The sequence below is a fragment of the Triplophysa rosa genome, linkage group LG7, assembly GCF_024868665.1.
Source record: "Triplophysa rosa linkage group LG7, Trosa_1v2, whole genome shotgun sequence".
NCBI classification, from domain to species: Eukaryota; Metazoa; Chordata; class Actinopteri; order Cypriniformes; family Nemacheilidae; genus Triplophysa; species Triplophysa rosa.
This window is the reverse complement of record NC_079896.1, coordinates 4,984,401-5,000,079: the sequence shown is the minus strand read 5'-3', so window position 1 is coordinate 5,000,079 and position 15,679 is coordinate 4,984,401. Positions and strand designations below refer to the sequence as shown.

General features: G+C 39.7%; 1 protein-coding gene across 3 annotated transcripts in view; it reads right to left on the bottom strand.

Moving 5' to 3' along the window:
• kcnb1 (potassium voltage-gated channel, Shab-related subfamily, member 1) overlaps positions 1–15,162 on the bottom strand; it is a 30,319-nt gene extending 15,157 nt beyond the window's left edge. The window contains exons 1-4 of one of the 3 annotated variants that reach the window (XM_057338790.1): positions 14,806–15,162; positions 14,177–14,226; positions 13,852–14,028; positions 13,116–13,786 (exon numbers count right to left, since the gene is read on the bottom strand). In XM_057338790.1, coding sequence (XP_057194773.1) covers positions 13,116–13,691 — 576 coding nt within the window. In that variant the 5' untranslated portion in view covers positions 13,692–13,786; positions 13,852–14,028; positions 14,177–14,226; positions 14,806–15,162. The remainder of the gene's footprint in view (positions 1–13,115; positions 13,787–13,851; positions 14,029–14,176; positions 14,227–14,805) is intronic. The other 2 variants (XM_057338789.1, XM_057338791.1) reach the window with 2 other exon arrangements.
• Positions 15,163–15,679: the final 517 nt, after the last annotated feature.

The following is a 15,679-nucleotide window of genomic DNA, read 5'->3' as shown; positions in this document are numbered from 1 at the left end:
GACAGATATCACAGAAATAGATGTCCTGGGAAATCACACCTGTCTCTGTGACAGTTGTAGAATCTGTTAAAAGCAATATGTCTGGCTGGTGCTGTTTTAGCCAAACTAGCTTTTTAGGAAAACTAGCTGGAATTGCTTTTTGTCTGCAAATGATTTGTATGTGTCTCACATCTCCTGTTCGGCGGGTCTTTGTTTGAAATGATTCAGCAGTATAAGAATGGCACGGTAGTATTGTGCATGCAGTTCTTGCTTGTTTTGATTAAGGCTGTCAATCGATTAATCGCGATTAATGCGATTAATCCATAAAAGTTTGTGTTTACATAATATGTCTGTGTGCTGTGCATATTAATGTTGTATTTATAAAAACATACAAATACATGCATATATTTAAGAAAAATATAAAAATGTATAAACATTTTTATATAATTAAATTATTGGTAAATGCTCACCCAGACCTGCCTGAAACACCTTGTGTAGCCACACCCCCACAAATCTACGTCAGTTGGTGGTCTGATTTGACTAAGACCGCCCAAATGTATACGCAAGTAAGGTGGGCGTACCTGTCAGTACAATTGCTTTGGAACCTGATGTTCCAAATATGGTAAGAGGCGTTACATTTCCGTCACACGCTTGCAGTATTTGACCAATCACTACGCACTGGTTAACTGGCCAATCATAGCCCAACTCGCTTTTCAGAGATACAGCGTTTTTGAACCTTAAATCATGTATACACATTGCATTACATCTAAAACAAACAATAATATTTGTTTTAGCCGTGTCATGACCCCTTTAACGCTATGTCGTTCTTAAGTTTTACCTTAAGCTGTAGCTTATCGTTAATATGTGTTTCCCGATTCTCGAAACGTTCTTAGTTAAGTATGCCTTCTGTAAGTCATACGTTCGGAAGGTTGGTTTGGAGCGCTCTTAGCTATACCTTATCACTGTTAAGAGTTCACTCCGTAGTAGCCACTGTGAAAAAAAAAGCTTCTTTACATCGCAGTCTATACAATTATAAAGGTAAATATACCGGTATAAATGTGAAGTGAAGTGACCTATTAGTCAGATATGGTGACCCATACCCGAAATGTGACCTCTGCATTTAACCCATCCAGAGAGTAGTGAACACACGCACAGTAAGTGGTGAACACATGTACACCCGGAGCAGTGGGCAGCTATCACTGCAGCGCCCGGGGAGCAAGTAGGGGTAAGGTGCCTTGCTCAAGGGCACCTCAGTCCTTACCCGCCGCCCCTGAGGATCAAACCGGCAACCTTCTGGTCACCAGTCTGACTCTCTAACCATTAGGCCACGACTGCCCATTGACTGTATATTGACGTGTTTCGATGCAAAGAATATAATTGATTATAACTGATGGTTGTTAGCTTTTTATTGATATTATCTAAAGGTGTATCAGTTGGCAAACCAAAGAATTTGGAATATATTTAAAGAGAAAGATTGTGGTAGGAAGTTTAGTCAAACTGCAGCGATACAGCAAAGGTTTTTGCTAAATCAAAGACGGCGCCATCCGCAGAGCATTTTAGTGCATTTAATCCGTGAAAACCTGGCTACAATTTATGCTGCAATTATAATTATAGAAAAGTTAACCTGCCACGGCAGCAAATTCGGCAGCTTTTGGATCTTGTTGGTTTAACTTTGTCGAGACAAACTCAACGGAGCAGCCCCTAAATTCAGGTGTTTTTCCTGCTATAGCTGATGATTATATGTTCCACCTTCTGTGTTTTTATTGAATAAATAATGACACTATAGCAACATATATTATGATAATATAAATTAGGGGTTACCAAACACAGGTATAATCAAAGGTAGGCTATCTTATACAATAATTGATTGTCGAACGATCGATATCCATTAATTCAGCACCACCTCCATGGACAGCACCTGGTAACGCGGGACGTAAGAAAGTAACCTCCTAAGGTATAGTTCAGGAAACACGTCTAGAGAAGGTATAACTGTAGTTAAGGTGTACCGTAAAAGAGTCTTCGTAGCGTGCTTAGAGACAACGTTATAGGGAAACGCAGCCCTGAGCATTTGTTTGGATGGAAATCTATATAAGGGGTTATCATTATTTATCATTATATATGAGTCATCATTATTTTTGGTTCATTTTTCAGATGGTTCATTTTTAAGAAAGAAATTTCATATTTTAAATGTGTATTTCTGTTAAAATTATTTTTTGTAAATGAGTTTGAAATGTAACTTAAAGGAATAGTTCACCTTCAATATGAAAATTCTGCCATTATTTACATGCCGTCTTGTCATTTCAAACCTGTATAACTTTCATTCTTCTGCAGAACACAAAAGAAGATATTTTGAAAAATGTTGGTAACAGAAAACCGTTGGTCCCCATTGACTTGTATTGGTTTTGTGTCCATACAATAGACGTCAATGGGGACCAACGGTTTTTGGTTACCAACATTTTTGTTTAAAATGACAACAGGGGGATTAAATGAGAATTAAATCAGAATCAGAATTTTCATTTTGAAAGTGAACTGTTCCTTTAAGTCATATTGCAATGAACAGGCTCAGACGATGAAGCAGTATTGGAAACAGTCTGGACAGGAGTGTCATCCTTAGACACAGATGCCACAGAGAAACCATGAGTCAACCCCTGTTAACATGGCGCAGTATTGAGACAGCATAGTATTGACATGTTGTCATCAGGGACACAGAGTACAGGTCGACCAGGGCCGACTGCGAATATGAACCACTGCCGACGTACAGTTGTCGCACCTAATTTGTTTCATGTTAGTGTAACAATGCTATACCGTATCAATAGTCTATTCATACAATAGGATGATTTTAATGAGATTTAATGGAGACAGAAAAATAATATACAAATATAATATAAAATATCTCTTATAGGCCTGCACAATATATTGAAATATTGCACGTGTATGTATTGAGCAAAGAGCAGAGAGACTGTGTCTGACGTGTGTAAGATGTATCAAGATCAATAATCAGAAATAATAATTTTCAAAATAAAATACCAATTTTAAATATATGAATATAGTATAAATTTATTTTACAAACTTAAACTTTATTGTATCATATATATCGCATTATTTAGCTATATATTACTGTACACATTTTTATTCAGCCCTAGACTCTTAGTTATACTGATCTAATGCATCGACTGTATGGGAATGTTAAGTATAATCCCATAAACAGGCGCAGTAATTTGATTTGTTATATACGAGGATACATGGGAAATAAATAAAAAGCTGTCATGGCTCTGCTTCCTTAGTCATGTTTTTCTTGGTCCTGTAGCAGAGCCATGACAAAGTCTTTGGTTATGTGTGGAGAGAAACATATTATTGTCCATCTGACAATAGTGTACGTTCTCTCTAGTGTCTTGTCAGTGACCCCATTCCTCTCGTTTCCTCGTTATCCTTCCCTGAGTGTTTAATGTCTCACACCTGCCCCATGTCGTTATCCCTCGTTTGTGTTTCCTATAAATACCCTCTTGTTTCTTTGTCTTGTGCTCGTGCATTGTATGTGTTTGGTGCCTGTACATGTTGTTCCTGTCCGTGTTCCTGTCCGTGTTCCTGTGCTTGCCGTGTTCCTTGTCCGTGTTCCTTGTTGCCTGTGTTCCTGTGCCTTGCCTGTTCCTGTGTTGCCGTGTTCCTGTGCTTGCCTGTGTTCCTGTGCTTCCTGTGTTCCTGTTCCGTGTTCCTGTACCGTGTTCCTGTCTATGCCTGAGTTCGCTGATCTGTGAGTTTTGTGTGTTTGCTCTTATTTTTCCTCCTCCGTGTTTTTAAGACGTTGTGTCGAGTTTATTTTGTTAGTCTTTTGCCCCCTCGTGGGAAGTGTTTTGTTTTGTATTCCTCCTTTTTGTGCCTTAGTTCATAGTTTCCGTTTCATTTTTAGTCCTGTCTTTGTTACCCCCTCGTGGGTGTTTTGTTTTGATTTAATAAAGTTTTGTGTTAACCCCTTCACGCCGCTGCCTGCATTTGGGTTCTTTCTACCTGCATCCTGACAGAATGCACGAGCCAATTCAGAACCCAGCGGGCAGCAAGATGGACGGCACGGCGTCGTCCTCACGGTCCGCTCAAGCCCGCTTGCTGTTAGGTTTCCGCCAGGGGAACTACGGGAATCGGGAGTTCGCCGGGGCATTCTCGGCGGTGGCTGAGAGGGCTGAGTTCAACGAGGCAGAGTTGAAGACGATCTTCAACTGCTGCCTCACTCAGCGCCTCACCCCGTCTGAGAAGAGGCTGCTGGGTCCCCTAGGGTTCGCGGCAATGGTCAGGTTCGTGGCCAACCGGGACGATCCCGGGGGTGGGGTTCCACGTGGGACTTCCACCTCGCGGTCGATCACGCCGGAGGGCCTCGACCTGACTGCCGCTGCCCGGGGGGACTCGGTACCCTCCGGCTTGAGCTCCACGGTCCCCGTTCACTCTGGTGGCGCCGGTGCGAGCGGAGGGAGGGGATCCGGGGATGACGTCGGCTGATTCCTCCGCTGCGGAACTCCCTCCGGTCCCCACGGATTCGCCAAGGTCGGCTATGGATCCGGTGGTGCGGAGAAGGAGGGAGAGGCGCAGCGGAGGAGCGTCCACGCCGGTGCAGCCGGCGTCCAGTCCGGTGCAGCCGGCCGTCCAGCCGCGTCAGCCGGCCGGTCCCGGGGTGGGATGTATCCCCCACCTTTTGGACTACCTCCTATTGAATCTTGTTTTGCCCCACCCCCCTCCCGTGTTTGTATGTTCTTGTTATCCACCCCATCCTGTGTCTTGTTGTCCTGTCTACCCCTTGTCATGTTCACCATGTTTGTCTGGTTTTTGTCTTTGTCTCGGTCTGCCTTGTCTTGTCCGTTTACCCCTTGGTGAGCACCTGGAGGTGCTCATTAAAGGGGGGGCTTCTGTCATGGCTCTGCTTCCTTAGTCATGTTTTTCTTGGTCCTGTAGCAGAGCCATGACAAAGTCTTTGGTTATGTGTGGAGAGAAACATATTATTGTCCAGTCTTGACAATAATATACGTTCTCTCCAGTGTCTTGTCATTGACCCCATTCCTCTCGTTTCCTCGTTATCTTCCCTGAGTGTTTAATGTCTCCACACCTGCCCCATGTCGTTATCCCTCGTTTGTGTTTCCTATAAATACCCTCTTGTTTCTTTGTCTTGTGCTCGTGCATTGTATGTGTTTGGTGCCTGTACTGTGTGTTCCTGTACCGTGGTCGTGCTCTTGTCCGAGATCCTGTTCCTTGCCTGTTTGTCATCTGTGAGTTGGTGTCCTGCCTTATTTTTCTCCTCCGTGTTTTTAAGACGTTGTGTCGAGTTTATTTTGTTAGTCTTTTGCCCCCTCGTGGGAAGTGTTTTGTTTTGTATTCCTCCTTTTTGTGCCTTAGTTCATAGTTTCCGTTTCATTTTTAGTCCTGTCTTTGTTACCCCCTCGTGGGTGTTTTGTTTTGATTTAATAAAGTTTTGTGTTAACCCCTTCACCGCCTGCCTGCATTTGGGTTCTTCTGCCAGTCCATGACAAAAAGCTATGAATTAAAAAATCATGAGTTACAAAAGAAACTTATTCAAAAGATCATTTTGATTGTTCTTAGCCCCTACTGTTGGTATAAATTCCCAAAATTACATTAGCTCCCCTTAAGGACAAGCAATCACTATAGAGAAAGAATGCGAGACCACGGTCTTTTAGTTTTCAGATACGGTATTTCTCAGCGCGCAAGCCATGCTGATCGCACTGGCAAGTTTCAATGAGGAAATCAATGTAATCTTCATTTTGTACTCACTGCACACTACATACTCTTACTTCAACACAGAGACAAGCCATTGCCCTAGAAACCGATGCAGTTTGCCATGGCAACAGAGGCTCTGCTGCCAATTGTGTAGGTGAATGGGAATGCTGTGATTAGGGATGGATTAACACATGTATAGACCTTTTGAGACTGAGGCATTTTCATGATGAATTAATAAACGTTACAGGTCTTTTGTTGTTTATGCTTAGGGGGTAAAACACCACATGTCGGCCTCTAGTATTTCATAAAGCTTTGTGAAGTCATGTCAAGGTACCACACTCATTTTGTATGCAAAGATGAGAAAATTGTCCCACATGTGTATAAATAAAATATATTCTCCACTTCAACATTTTTGCATGCCTCTCATATTGGAAAGTATCTTTAGAAACTCCGGTACGAACCTGTTCTTGAATGTCAAAGCCAGACACTATGCTCTAAAAAAGTCACTTCTGTTCATGTAAATACACTGACATGAGCCACCTGCATTCCCGACTGGCGGCATGTTTTTGTGAACTGTGTGTGTGTGACAGGAGCAGGGAGAGAGACGGCTTTTTAAAGCTCGACTGATTCATAACTATTTTACGCTCTTGGTGGATGGTGGTTAATTTCTCTAGGGCGTTCCAGTTACATTTCATTTCAACAACTTACTCTGATGAATCTGAAAAATAATTACTTTTCTCTATTCATTAGATACTAAGACGGTCTGGTCTCCTAAAATGCTACAAATGACCTTCTAATGAGGTTTAATTAAAGAATGATTTATTATATTTGCAGATATATGACTTGGTATTAATAAGACGGACCCGAGCGCCATGTCATCTACTTAGGAAAGTCAACAGCACATTTTTACATATTGCGCAGCTTTACTTAAATTGTCACTGGTTAAACGTATTATTCTTAAAGAGATATGAAGAATAATCTGTCACAAAGAAGGTCAATCTGGTGCAGTAGGGCGATTAGACCTGATTGCACAATAACAAGCCAAATGGCTCCTGGAAGCATTTATATCCAAGGCTGACTGCGCATTAGATGATTCATAAAACACTGTTGTGATTCATCATAATGTGATTCATAATAAGAAAGTTCCCACTAGAAGTTCTGTGTGTGAGTAATTAGGCTATCCTAATCACAAGCAACCACAGGTTAGGACCAGGTGATATGATGGGCTTTATAAAAAAAAAAGCTGCCAGGACCAGTAAGGAATTTTAGCATAATACTGGCAGGATGCCATCTATAGTATTAATATAAGTTATCAAAATAATTAGTTATTATTAATGATAAAAACAATGCATAATTGCCAGCTCTATTGCAAAATAATTTCAGATTAAACGTCTGCTGTATAACTCTCACTCAATGCTTAGTACATTGTAACATGGACCCTAATTTAAAATAATACACTCACTGTGCAAATTAATATATATGAGACACATACATTTTTACCACATAGCTCTCATGACTTCAGTGCAAGTTTACTAAGATTTCAACCTAAATCTTGTAACCCTTTACAGTGAGGATGTATATGTTAACAGAAGTCAAAGCGATACCTAATACTTAACATAGATAAACTTTTACAGCATTTATTTATCTTGGTAATGTTAGAAGTTGTATGATAACTGTTTTATTATTTGTTTATTTTTATGTTGCTTTATAAGATTAATTTATTTTTTATTTTATTTTTTGTTAATTATTACAATTTTAGATTATTTCTAAGGCAGCATTTACATTTTTCATTTAGTTTAAGTTTTTACAATAAATTTAAGGCCAATATTTTATTTGATTTCAATAAACATAAACGTTTGAGTAAATTAAAATAAGCTTGAGATTAGCATCAACCACCTTAAGCTATTTGCTATTTTACTACATGTTGTTTTTAATGGTAATGCTTAGAACCGTATTCTAAAGATGTACAGTTAAACACTTTAACTTAATTAAATAAACATTTCTACTTATTTCATCACGTAATGTAACAAAGCTATCCAATGCAAATTGTTATCCAACAGAGAACTGCTGGGGTTTTAAGTCTTTGCTAAGGTCAGTGGTCCCTACCACTTTACCCTTTTCAGGAAAGATCTCAACAACATCTCAATCTTTCATCAAAACCTGCAAACTAAAGCCAACTTTAACCGTATGGGCTAAGCTCTCCACATTTATTTGGATACAGAGTCATAAAATCAATGAGGAATTTGAGATATGATACTTTAGTTTTTAAAAAGCAGGCCTACTGTAATTTTAGAGCAACAAAATGTTGTTCTGGAGAGAAGAGACTGCTCAACGAGAACAGCATAAGTGTTTTGAATCCTGTTCAAGCGAGAGTACTGGGACATCCATTTCGGAAATAGGTCACAAAGACAGGAATCTAATGCACAACAGCAGGTTGGAATCAAATAGACTTAAAATAATCAAAACGGGTGTTTTAAATTACAACATCAAAACCTAGAACTGAACCCAGTACAGATGATGTGCTTGAGCCAGCAGTGAGTATAGTTTGTGCTTGACAATCTGCCAGTGTTTCTTTTTCCTTTTCAATGATGTTAAAGGCTGATATTTAATTTTAGAAAGCTTTTGGTTGATTATTGCAGTTGAAGTATAAAAGTAGTCATTCGCTTTTTATACACGGGATATGTGTTGGATGATGTACTATATTAAATAAAACAATTGCAACAAAATAAACGAAAGTGTAAAAAGGAGGTCATTCAAGTTCATATTTAAAGTTTGTAGCACATTTTTTTCTAAAATTCATAGTGCTATTAATACAAAATCAGAACATTACGATTTAAGGATTGTCTTTGATTTAGGCTTGTTTTTATTTTCTGTATGATCAACATTAGAGCAACATTCATTGTCTTTTAAAAAAAACCTATAGCTTTTTCTTAAAGTGATAGTTCACCCAGAAATGAAAATTCTGCTATCATTTACTAACCCTCTTCTAATTTCAAGTATGACTTTATTTTTTGGGTGAACTATGCTTTTAACAGAACGAAATAACAATGTTTTCATTTCTCTTTTTTGCTTTGGTTCGGGAAATAACAACATAACGTGTACTGTATATATTACATTAGCACTTCTCAGGTTTATCAGTGCGTGCAGTGTACATATTGTATGCTACATTGTATCTGCTTAAGTGGTGCTCTCAGCAATCTAGTAACTATTATTCAATAAACCACTTAGACTTTTCTGGGTTTAATAAATGATAAAAATTACTCTTTCATTTTCTATTGTGTGTTGACTGTGGGATTAACAGACAGAGTGGAGGTTTAGAAGTCATTAGCTGCAAAATTCAAATGCATTTCACCATCAAATCATTCAGTCTTAACAAAAAAAGTCCATTGTGTTATGAATTTCATTTAAATGATGTTGCAAAGAAATTTATCCCAGCTCTGGTCCGTAAATCACAAATATGTTCTATTTTGGGGTCAGCTATCCTGACATGAGACACCTTTACAGGCTCTAGACAGATATCCTCATAAATGTTGCATTGACGGAACGGGCGACTTATTATCTGTATTTCCCATAAGAATGAATGAACATAATTAAAATAGATTCCAAGAATTTACAATAAATACATTTGAGAGAAAATAATCTGAATATATAGATAGTGTTGTATTACACAGTATACCTGTATACTGTATAGTGCTAATGTGCAGGGCTTTAAAAACCACAAGGTAACTCTCAATATCTCCAAGCTTTAATGGTTTCTGGAAGGGCATTGGCAGTAAACAACTACAGTCCTGTAAGTGATTACTGCCCTGTATTTCAAATGGACACAGTAAATAAAAGTGTTGGTTTGTGACATCTGTGAGAATCAGAAAGCAGCCACATCCTTATAGGCACTGAGCTTTACTGTGGGTCTTCAGTGAACGTGACAGGCTAAATCAAAAATTAGATTTCTTCGAAAAGAACATTTGCTAATTAAGTTTATGACCCGTTTGTGCTTATAGTCTGAACTCACAGCACCACTTTTAAATGGAATTAATCTTGGGTGATTTGTCATTCTGGTAAGTAGTCTAATACCGACAGATTTGTCACCGGTTGTCGTTCACGGTCATGTTTAAAATGCATAAATTGTACATCATTGCTTGGTTTATACTTGGGTGTGAATTAGGGTAATCGTGGACATAACACGAGATTTCGTGCATCATCGTGTTAATTTTAAAATGTGTTAGAAACTCATTTTTTGGGGTGTAAATGAGTTTATAAAAATGTCCCAAATTATCCTATCTCACCACCAATGCCACTGAATCAAAGTCAAGTCTAAATGATATTACCTAAAATCTATATTTATCTCTTTATGAGCACTCTAAGTAGGTTATTTTCAATCCAGCGTTGGGTCAAAAAGGGACGAACCCAACCACTGGGTTGTAAAATAGCCTGTGCTGTGTTTGGTCAAATATAAACCATTTTCTGGGTAAATTTAACCCAACAGCCGGGTTTTCCCTTTTTTACCCAACACTGAGTTGAAAACAACCCAGCATTTTTACAGTGTGCTAATTACCAACATCCTCTCCACGTCACCACAATGTTATGACCATGAGACTTATTGTCCACCTAAATCTTATCAACAGTGTCCAGTAAATAAGGCAGGGCAATATTAGCGACAAACCGAATTCTAGCTTTCAAATTTGACCAGACGGTAATTTGCAACAATATGACAGTGGTCTGACATAATCTTATTGTGTGGTAGGACCATGCAGCGAAATCTGATTTGTGACAGATGTAGACAGAGCTCGGTTCCAGTGAGAACGTGGGAAGAAGAGGAGGGGTGGAGAACAGAATGGGACACACAGTCTCATGGAGGATAATTAATGTGACATTTGCCTGACATTTAGCAAGAGGTGCAGCAAAGAAGCATGATAAAAGAGGGAGGGAGAGAAGGAAGACGGAGAGTCCAAAAGAAGCGTGACACTTTGCTCCAAATACAGATTTCTGTCCTCAGTATGTGGGTCAATGACAAACAAGGATATGGGAAATGATAGAATCAAGAAATCCAATGTATGAACCAAAGTTACCAATCTTGTAATCATAAAAAGCTTTAATGATATTTCGAAATAAAATTCATTTTAATTCACAAATGTAAAACTGGTAGGATTAAGTATTGTGTATGATTCACATTTTTTATGCATTATTGAACAGATCCGGACGAAAATATTAGTGCAAGCCATTGACCCACATGCGCACATGCACAAAAGCCGCACGTGTCCACTTCAGCCGTGAGACGCACACGCTCGCAAACACCAACTTTGTCCTTTGAGTGACTTATACTTCTTCCTTTTTAAGTGATAGAGTCATCTGTCTGTTGCCTGGTAACAGGAAGGACAAGTCTCGCACTGAAATATCCCTCCCAATCCCATGTGACTATTAGCACACAGGTACACAAGTATAGAACTAGAACAAATAAAAACAGAAGGTCAGCACCAGGGACGTAGCCAGAACTTTTTTTTAGAGGTGGCCAGGTAAGACCCAGTGATTTTATTAGGGTGACCAAAAAATCCTTACAGACAGAAATTCTTTAACTTCTACTGTAATTTACACCAATTCTTCATTACACATAGTTTGCTGGTCAAAAACATACACGAAGAACGTAAACAAATTATTTGCAATGCTTTCATGTGCTAACATTATTTTAAAATAATTTGCTAGCTATGATTTGCAGTAAGTTAGCATTTTTTACACCGGTTTCTGATACTGATTTCATTACACCGGCTGCACCAGCTGTGCGTAAGTTACAACGTAGCCTGTAGTTTTGACTTAAACGGGCACTAAGTTACAGCTTACTCACTACAAAATATTTTTGAGTTGCACCATTCAACTTAGTTGAAGCATAATGTTACGTAAATATCTACGGAAGCCTCCTATCAGGAATAACTGTAGGAATAAAATAGCATACTCTCTGAACTAACGGAATAAGCTCTTGTTTCACTCGACATTCTTCAATGATTTACACACATGATAATGCTGACATTTACAGTCACTTTCCTTTTAAAATAGAGAACATTATGTGATGACATTTAATTTTTGACGGCTCTAACACGAACCGTCCTAGCGCGCCTCCATGTGTGTATATCTGCCTGTGTTGTGCACGTCAAAATGAAATAATCTTCTTTTTATTTAATTGGCAGTAAAATGAAATCACCCATATTGCATGTCATTTATTATTGCATTAAGTAGGCTGTATTGTTTTAAACAGCATTTGTTTATTAATCTACTTTTAAATGTTATTCATGAAAGGTAGTCTATACCGTTTTTACCGTTATGTGAGGTAAAATAAGTTTAAATCCAGAATGTTTTGAAATTCACAACATTTCAACAAAACTTTTTCTCACGAATTTACAGGCTGCTATTGGACTGTTGAAGGTAAACGTCATATTATGCGACTACGCATTACTTTACGGAGAGCTTAAGAACTAGTTCTGCCTTAAGACCAAATGGTGCAACCGAATAACATACAGATTTAGTTACAAACTAGCTAGTAGTAGTTACTAAGCCTCTAGTGTGGACTTTACGTTCACGTTTAAGAAAGAACTTACGAATGGCTGGTGCAACCCTACCCTGAGCCTTCTGCTCGCGATGAACTTCCATGATACGCAGACAGTACACTGTCACGAAGCGAAGAGGTTAGCAGCTGTTCAGCTAATAGCGCTCAGACTGTTTGCGTCAGTGCGTAAGCGTATGACATCATATTAACGCGAGAGACTTTCGCGTTTCGCGTTTCGCGAGATATTCTCGCGTTACTTTCAGTGCATGCGCTAAATGATCTGCGCAGCACTTCGTAAACTCCGACACGCATCTTAAAACTGCTTCGCACAACAGAGGTGGCCAGATCATGACCATGTAGCTACGCCCCTGGTCAGCACATAGACAAAGCAAAACATAGAGAGCTAGTCGGCAGATAACCGATGCACCTCTAACATGTGCAATTGTTGCAAGAAAATGAGTAATGTGAAAGTTTCAGGTATTAATGGCCGTCCAGCGTCTAACAGCAGCTTACAGCTTTACACGTGCATGCTCTGAACGTTTACAAGGAAATTTGAATTCAGAGAAGCAAAAAGATTGTGATTGATCACACAACTGCTGCAATTTGGTTTGAGTCCAGAAGCCTGAGATGCACTTTTACGTTGCCCTTTTAAGCTAATTGAATGTTGATATATGCTTCCAACAGTTATGTGGAGGTTGCTTTTTTTTTAGTTGCACTTGATGATGTTTGACACAGAATGGTGAGCCCGCTGGAAAATTAATGTTGTATGGCCATTTAAAGTGTCTTATTTATCTCTGAGCTAATGCATGCCTCACTTCCCCACTTCCTTTGCCTATTTATCAGGAGCCTATATAGTGATATGCTGTCAAGGATATGGAGTGATGTTTACCTTGGCCGCTACGGATGATCCCGGTTTCTCTAGTAGGTCCCAGAGTTTCTTTTTTTTCTCTGAACAGCATGTGTTATCGAACTCTTCTCCTTCCCTGTCTTTCAGAGTATCTGCCTCCCTTTTAAGTTCCTCGTTCATTTGCTCTTTCTTTTGATGGTAGCGCGCCTGGCAACACGACTCCAGGTAGATCTCATCCACACCCCAGTAGTCCAACTCTTGGCTGAAGGACAGGGCGCACATTTCCTCCATCATGTGCAACTTCCCAGTGCGGTAAAAGTTTAGTATAGACGTAAACGCTCCTGGGTGCCGGTCGAAAAAGTACTCGTTGTCGTCCAAGTTGTAGTCGTCGCATATGTCCATGAGTGCCTCGTGGGTTTTGCAGTCGCGTAATTTTCCCAGCCGCGTGCGTGGCAGTCGGTCCAGGGTTCTCCATAGAACCTCATGAGGCAGACCGCCGACGTTCAGTTTGACCCGCCGGTAGCACGACATACTTCGAATAATATCCGCAGGCTCCGGGGGGAGAGAGGCTGTCGACCGAGAGCCAACTTTACTCATTCCCGCGGATGGCTTATCCATTTCGTTCGTCTGAAATCATGTGACTGTCCTATAAACGTGTCCAGGCGACAGGCAGTGTTGCCTGTCGTTTTCCGAGTGGATCCATTCTATTTGAGCTGTTGAGAAAAAAGGGTTATTGCTGGGGTAAATCATATTTAGGGAAAGCAAAACTGAAACGTACCCGCAGAGACATATTGAACGCTCAAGAAGTCGCTGTCCACTTGAGCGGTGCTGAATCGACTGCTGCTCGCGAGTCAAAGGTCCCGAAGTTAAACCCTTATTCGTCTGTTACCTCTCAAAAAAACAAACCAAGCAATGCATTCAGCTGCATCACAACGTTTGAAATCCACCTGTAATTCTGTAAAAAGTGATCAGGCTGTCAAATATAAGCATGTCAACATTGAACTGTCCTTGAAGAACTCTGTTGCTTCACGCTAATGTACTACAGTATAAAGAGTCAATCTATTTGAGAACAACATTAAATGTAAGATATTGAATTTCCATACCTTGTAACTAAAGAGTTAAGTGCGAGATCCGCTGGAGCCCGCCCGTACAGCTGCATCAACACATCAGCGTGTTCCAGGCAAAACAGATGAAAAACATGATGACATGATCGTTAGACGTTCAGATTTAGCAAATATTACAATACAACGCTTGGTAAAATAGATTAGGTTAAGCGTCGCGCGTCTTTTCTCGGAAGAAATATTATTAACTGCATCAAGGAGTCATCGTTGACATCGATGTCAATGCAGCTGCGCTTACATGATTTCATTGATAGAAATCCTTTAAAGGAAAAAGTCACTAAATACGTGCGGCAGATCGTTTGAGGTCACATTCTTCGTCAACATCTTGAAGTGCAAACATATTAAATGCGATTTTAACATTGTAGGAGTGGCTTTCGAGGGTATTGATCATGCATCATGCATTTAAAAAATCTTAAGACATGCGGCGCGTCACAACAAAACAAGTCACTTTAATAATTTCATTGAGGAGAAATGCATAAACTGCATTCAAACAGCGTTTATCGCATCTGCACATCGTCACTTTCCAATCAGCAGATTATTATTTTCATTAAGATCATCAATAACATCTGGCAATCATACAAATATTATGTAAAGCTAGCAAAAATACATACCATAATATGCGATGGCTCATAGGCTAGCTGACATTGCTGTTAAATGAAGCATATAAATAGGGAAAACGCAGGAACGTCACGGTTTAAATAAAGCCAGTATACAGCTTTCATCTTACAAACATGTACATCTCGCCCGTTTTTTTTTCTTAAGGAAAGAGATCAACAAGTCCCGTGGTGAATCCACACTGTTTTCCTTCACTGGTTTTCAGCGTCTCTTGCGTGAAGTCGAACGCGACAGCTGCTTTGCTTGCAGATGACTAGATCTCCACAGCCTCACCGCCCAATGGCAGAGAGACGGCGCGTTTAACCCTTGCCACCCGAAAGCAGAAGACTCCTGGAGGCTCGCCTTGTGTGTCGCTAAGAGAGTAACCTGCGTGAAAATGGCGACTGGAGAGAGGGCTATGGCTCTCCTGTTTTTGCCATGTGGTTGATATCCTTAGGGCAACATCATGTTGACCCTGGGACAACATTTAAATCAACCAATCAGATTTCAGAAATAAGTTTACAGTTTATTTTAAGTTTAATCTTCCAACCAGGGTTAGGTGCTTCTAGACCATTGTTTTTCACTTATCATTTCCTTCTGATTTTAGGGGTAAGTTATGGTTAGGGTTGGGGTTTGGTGTAGGTTTTATTTATAAAAATGTTGTCCTTAGCCCATTTTGCGTTAGAGGGCATGCCTGCTTTTTGGTAATGTTCTGGAACCATCTGTGAAGGTGTTAAGTAATGTTTGAGTTGAGCCATTCAGGCCCTATTTTTTCATTGATCTGAGATGAAGCAATAAAAATAAAGGTGCTAGAAAGGAGTCTTCAAATGGCCATTTTTAGTTCCCCAAAGAAACTTTGAATCACATTCAAAGTTTGTATTTTTGTGGAAC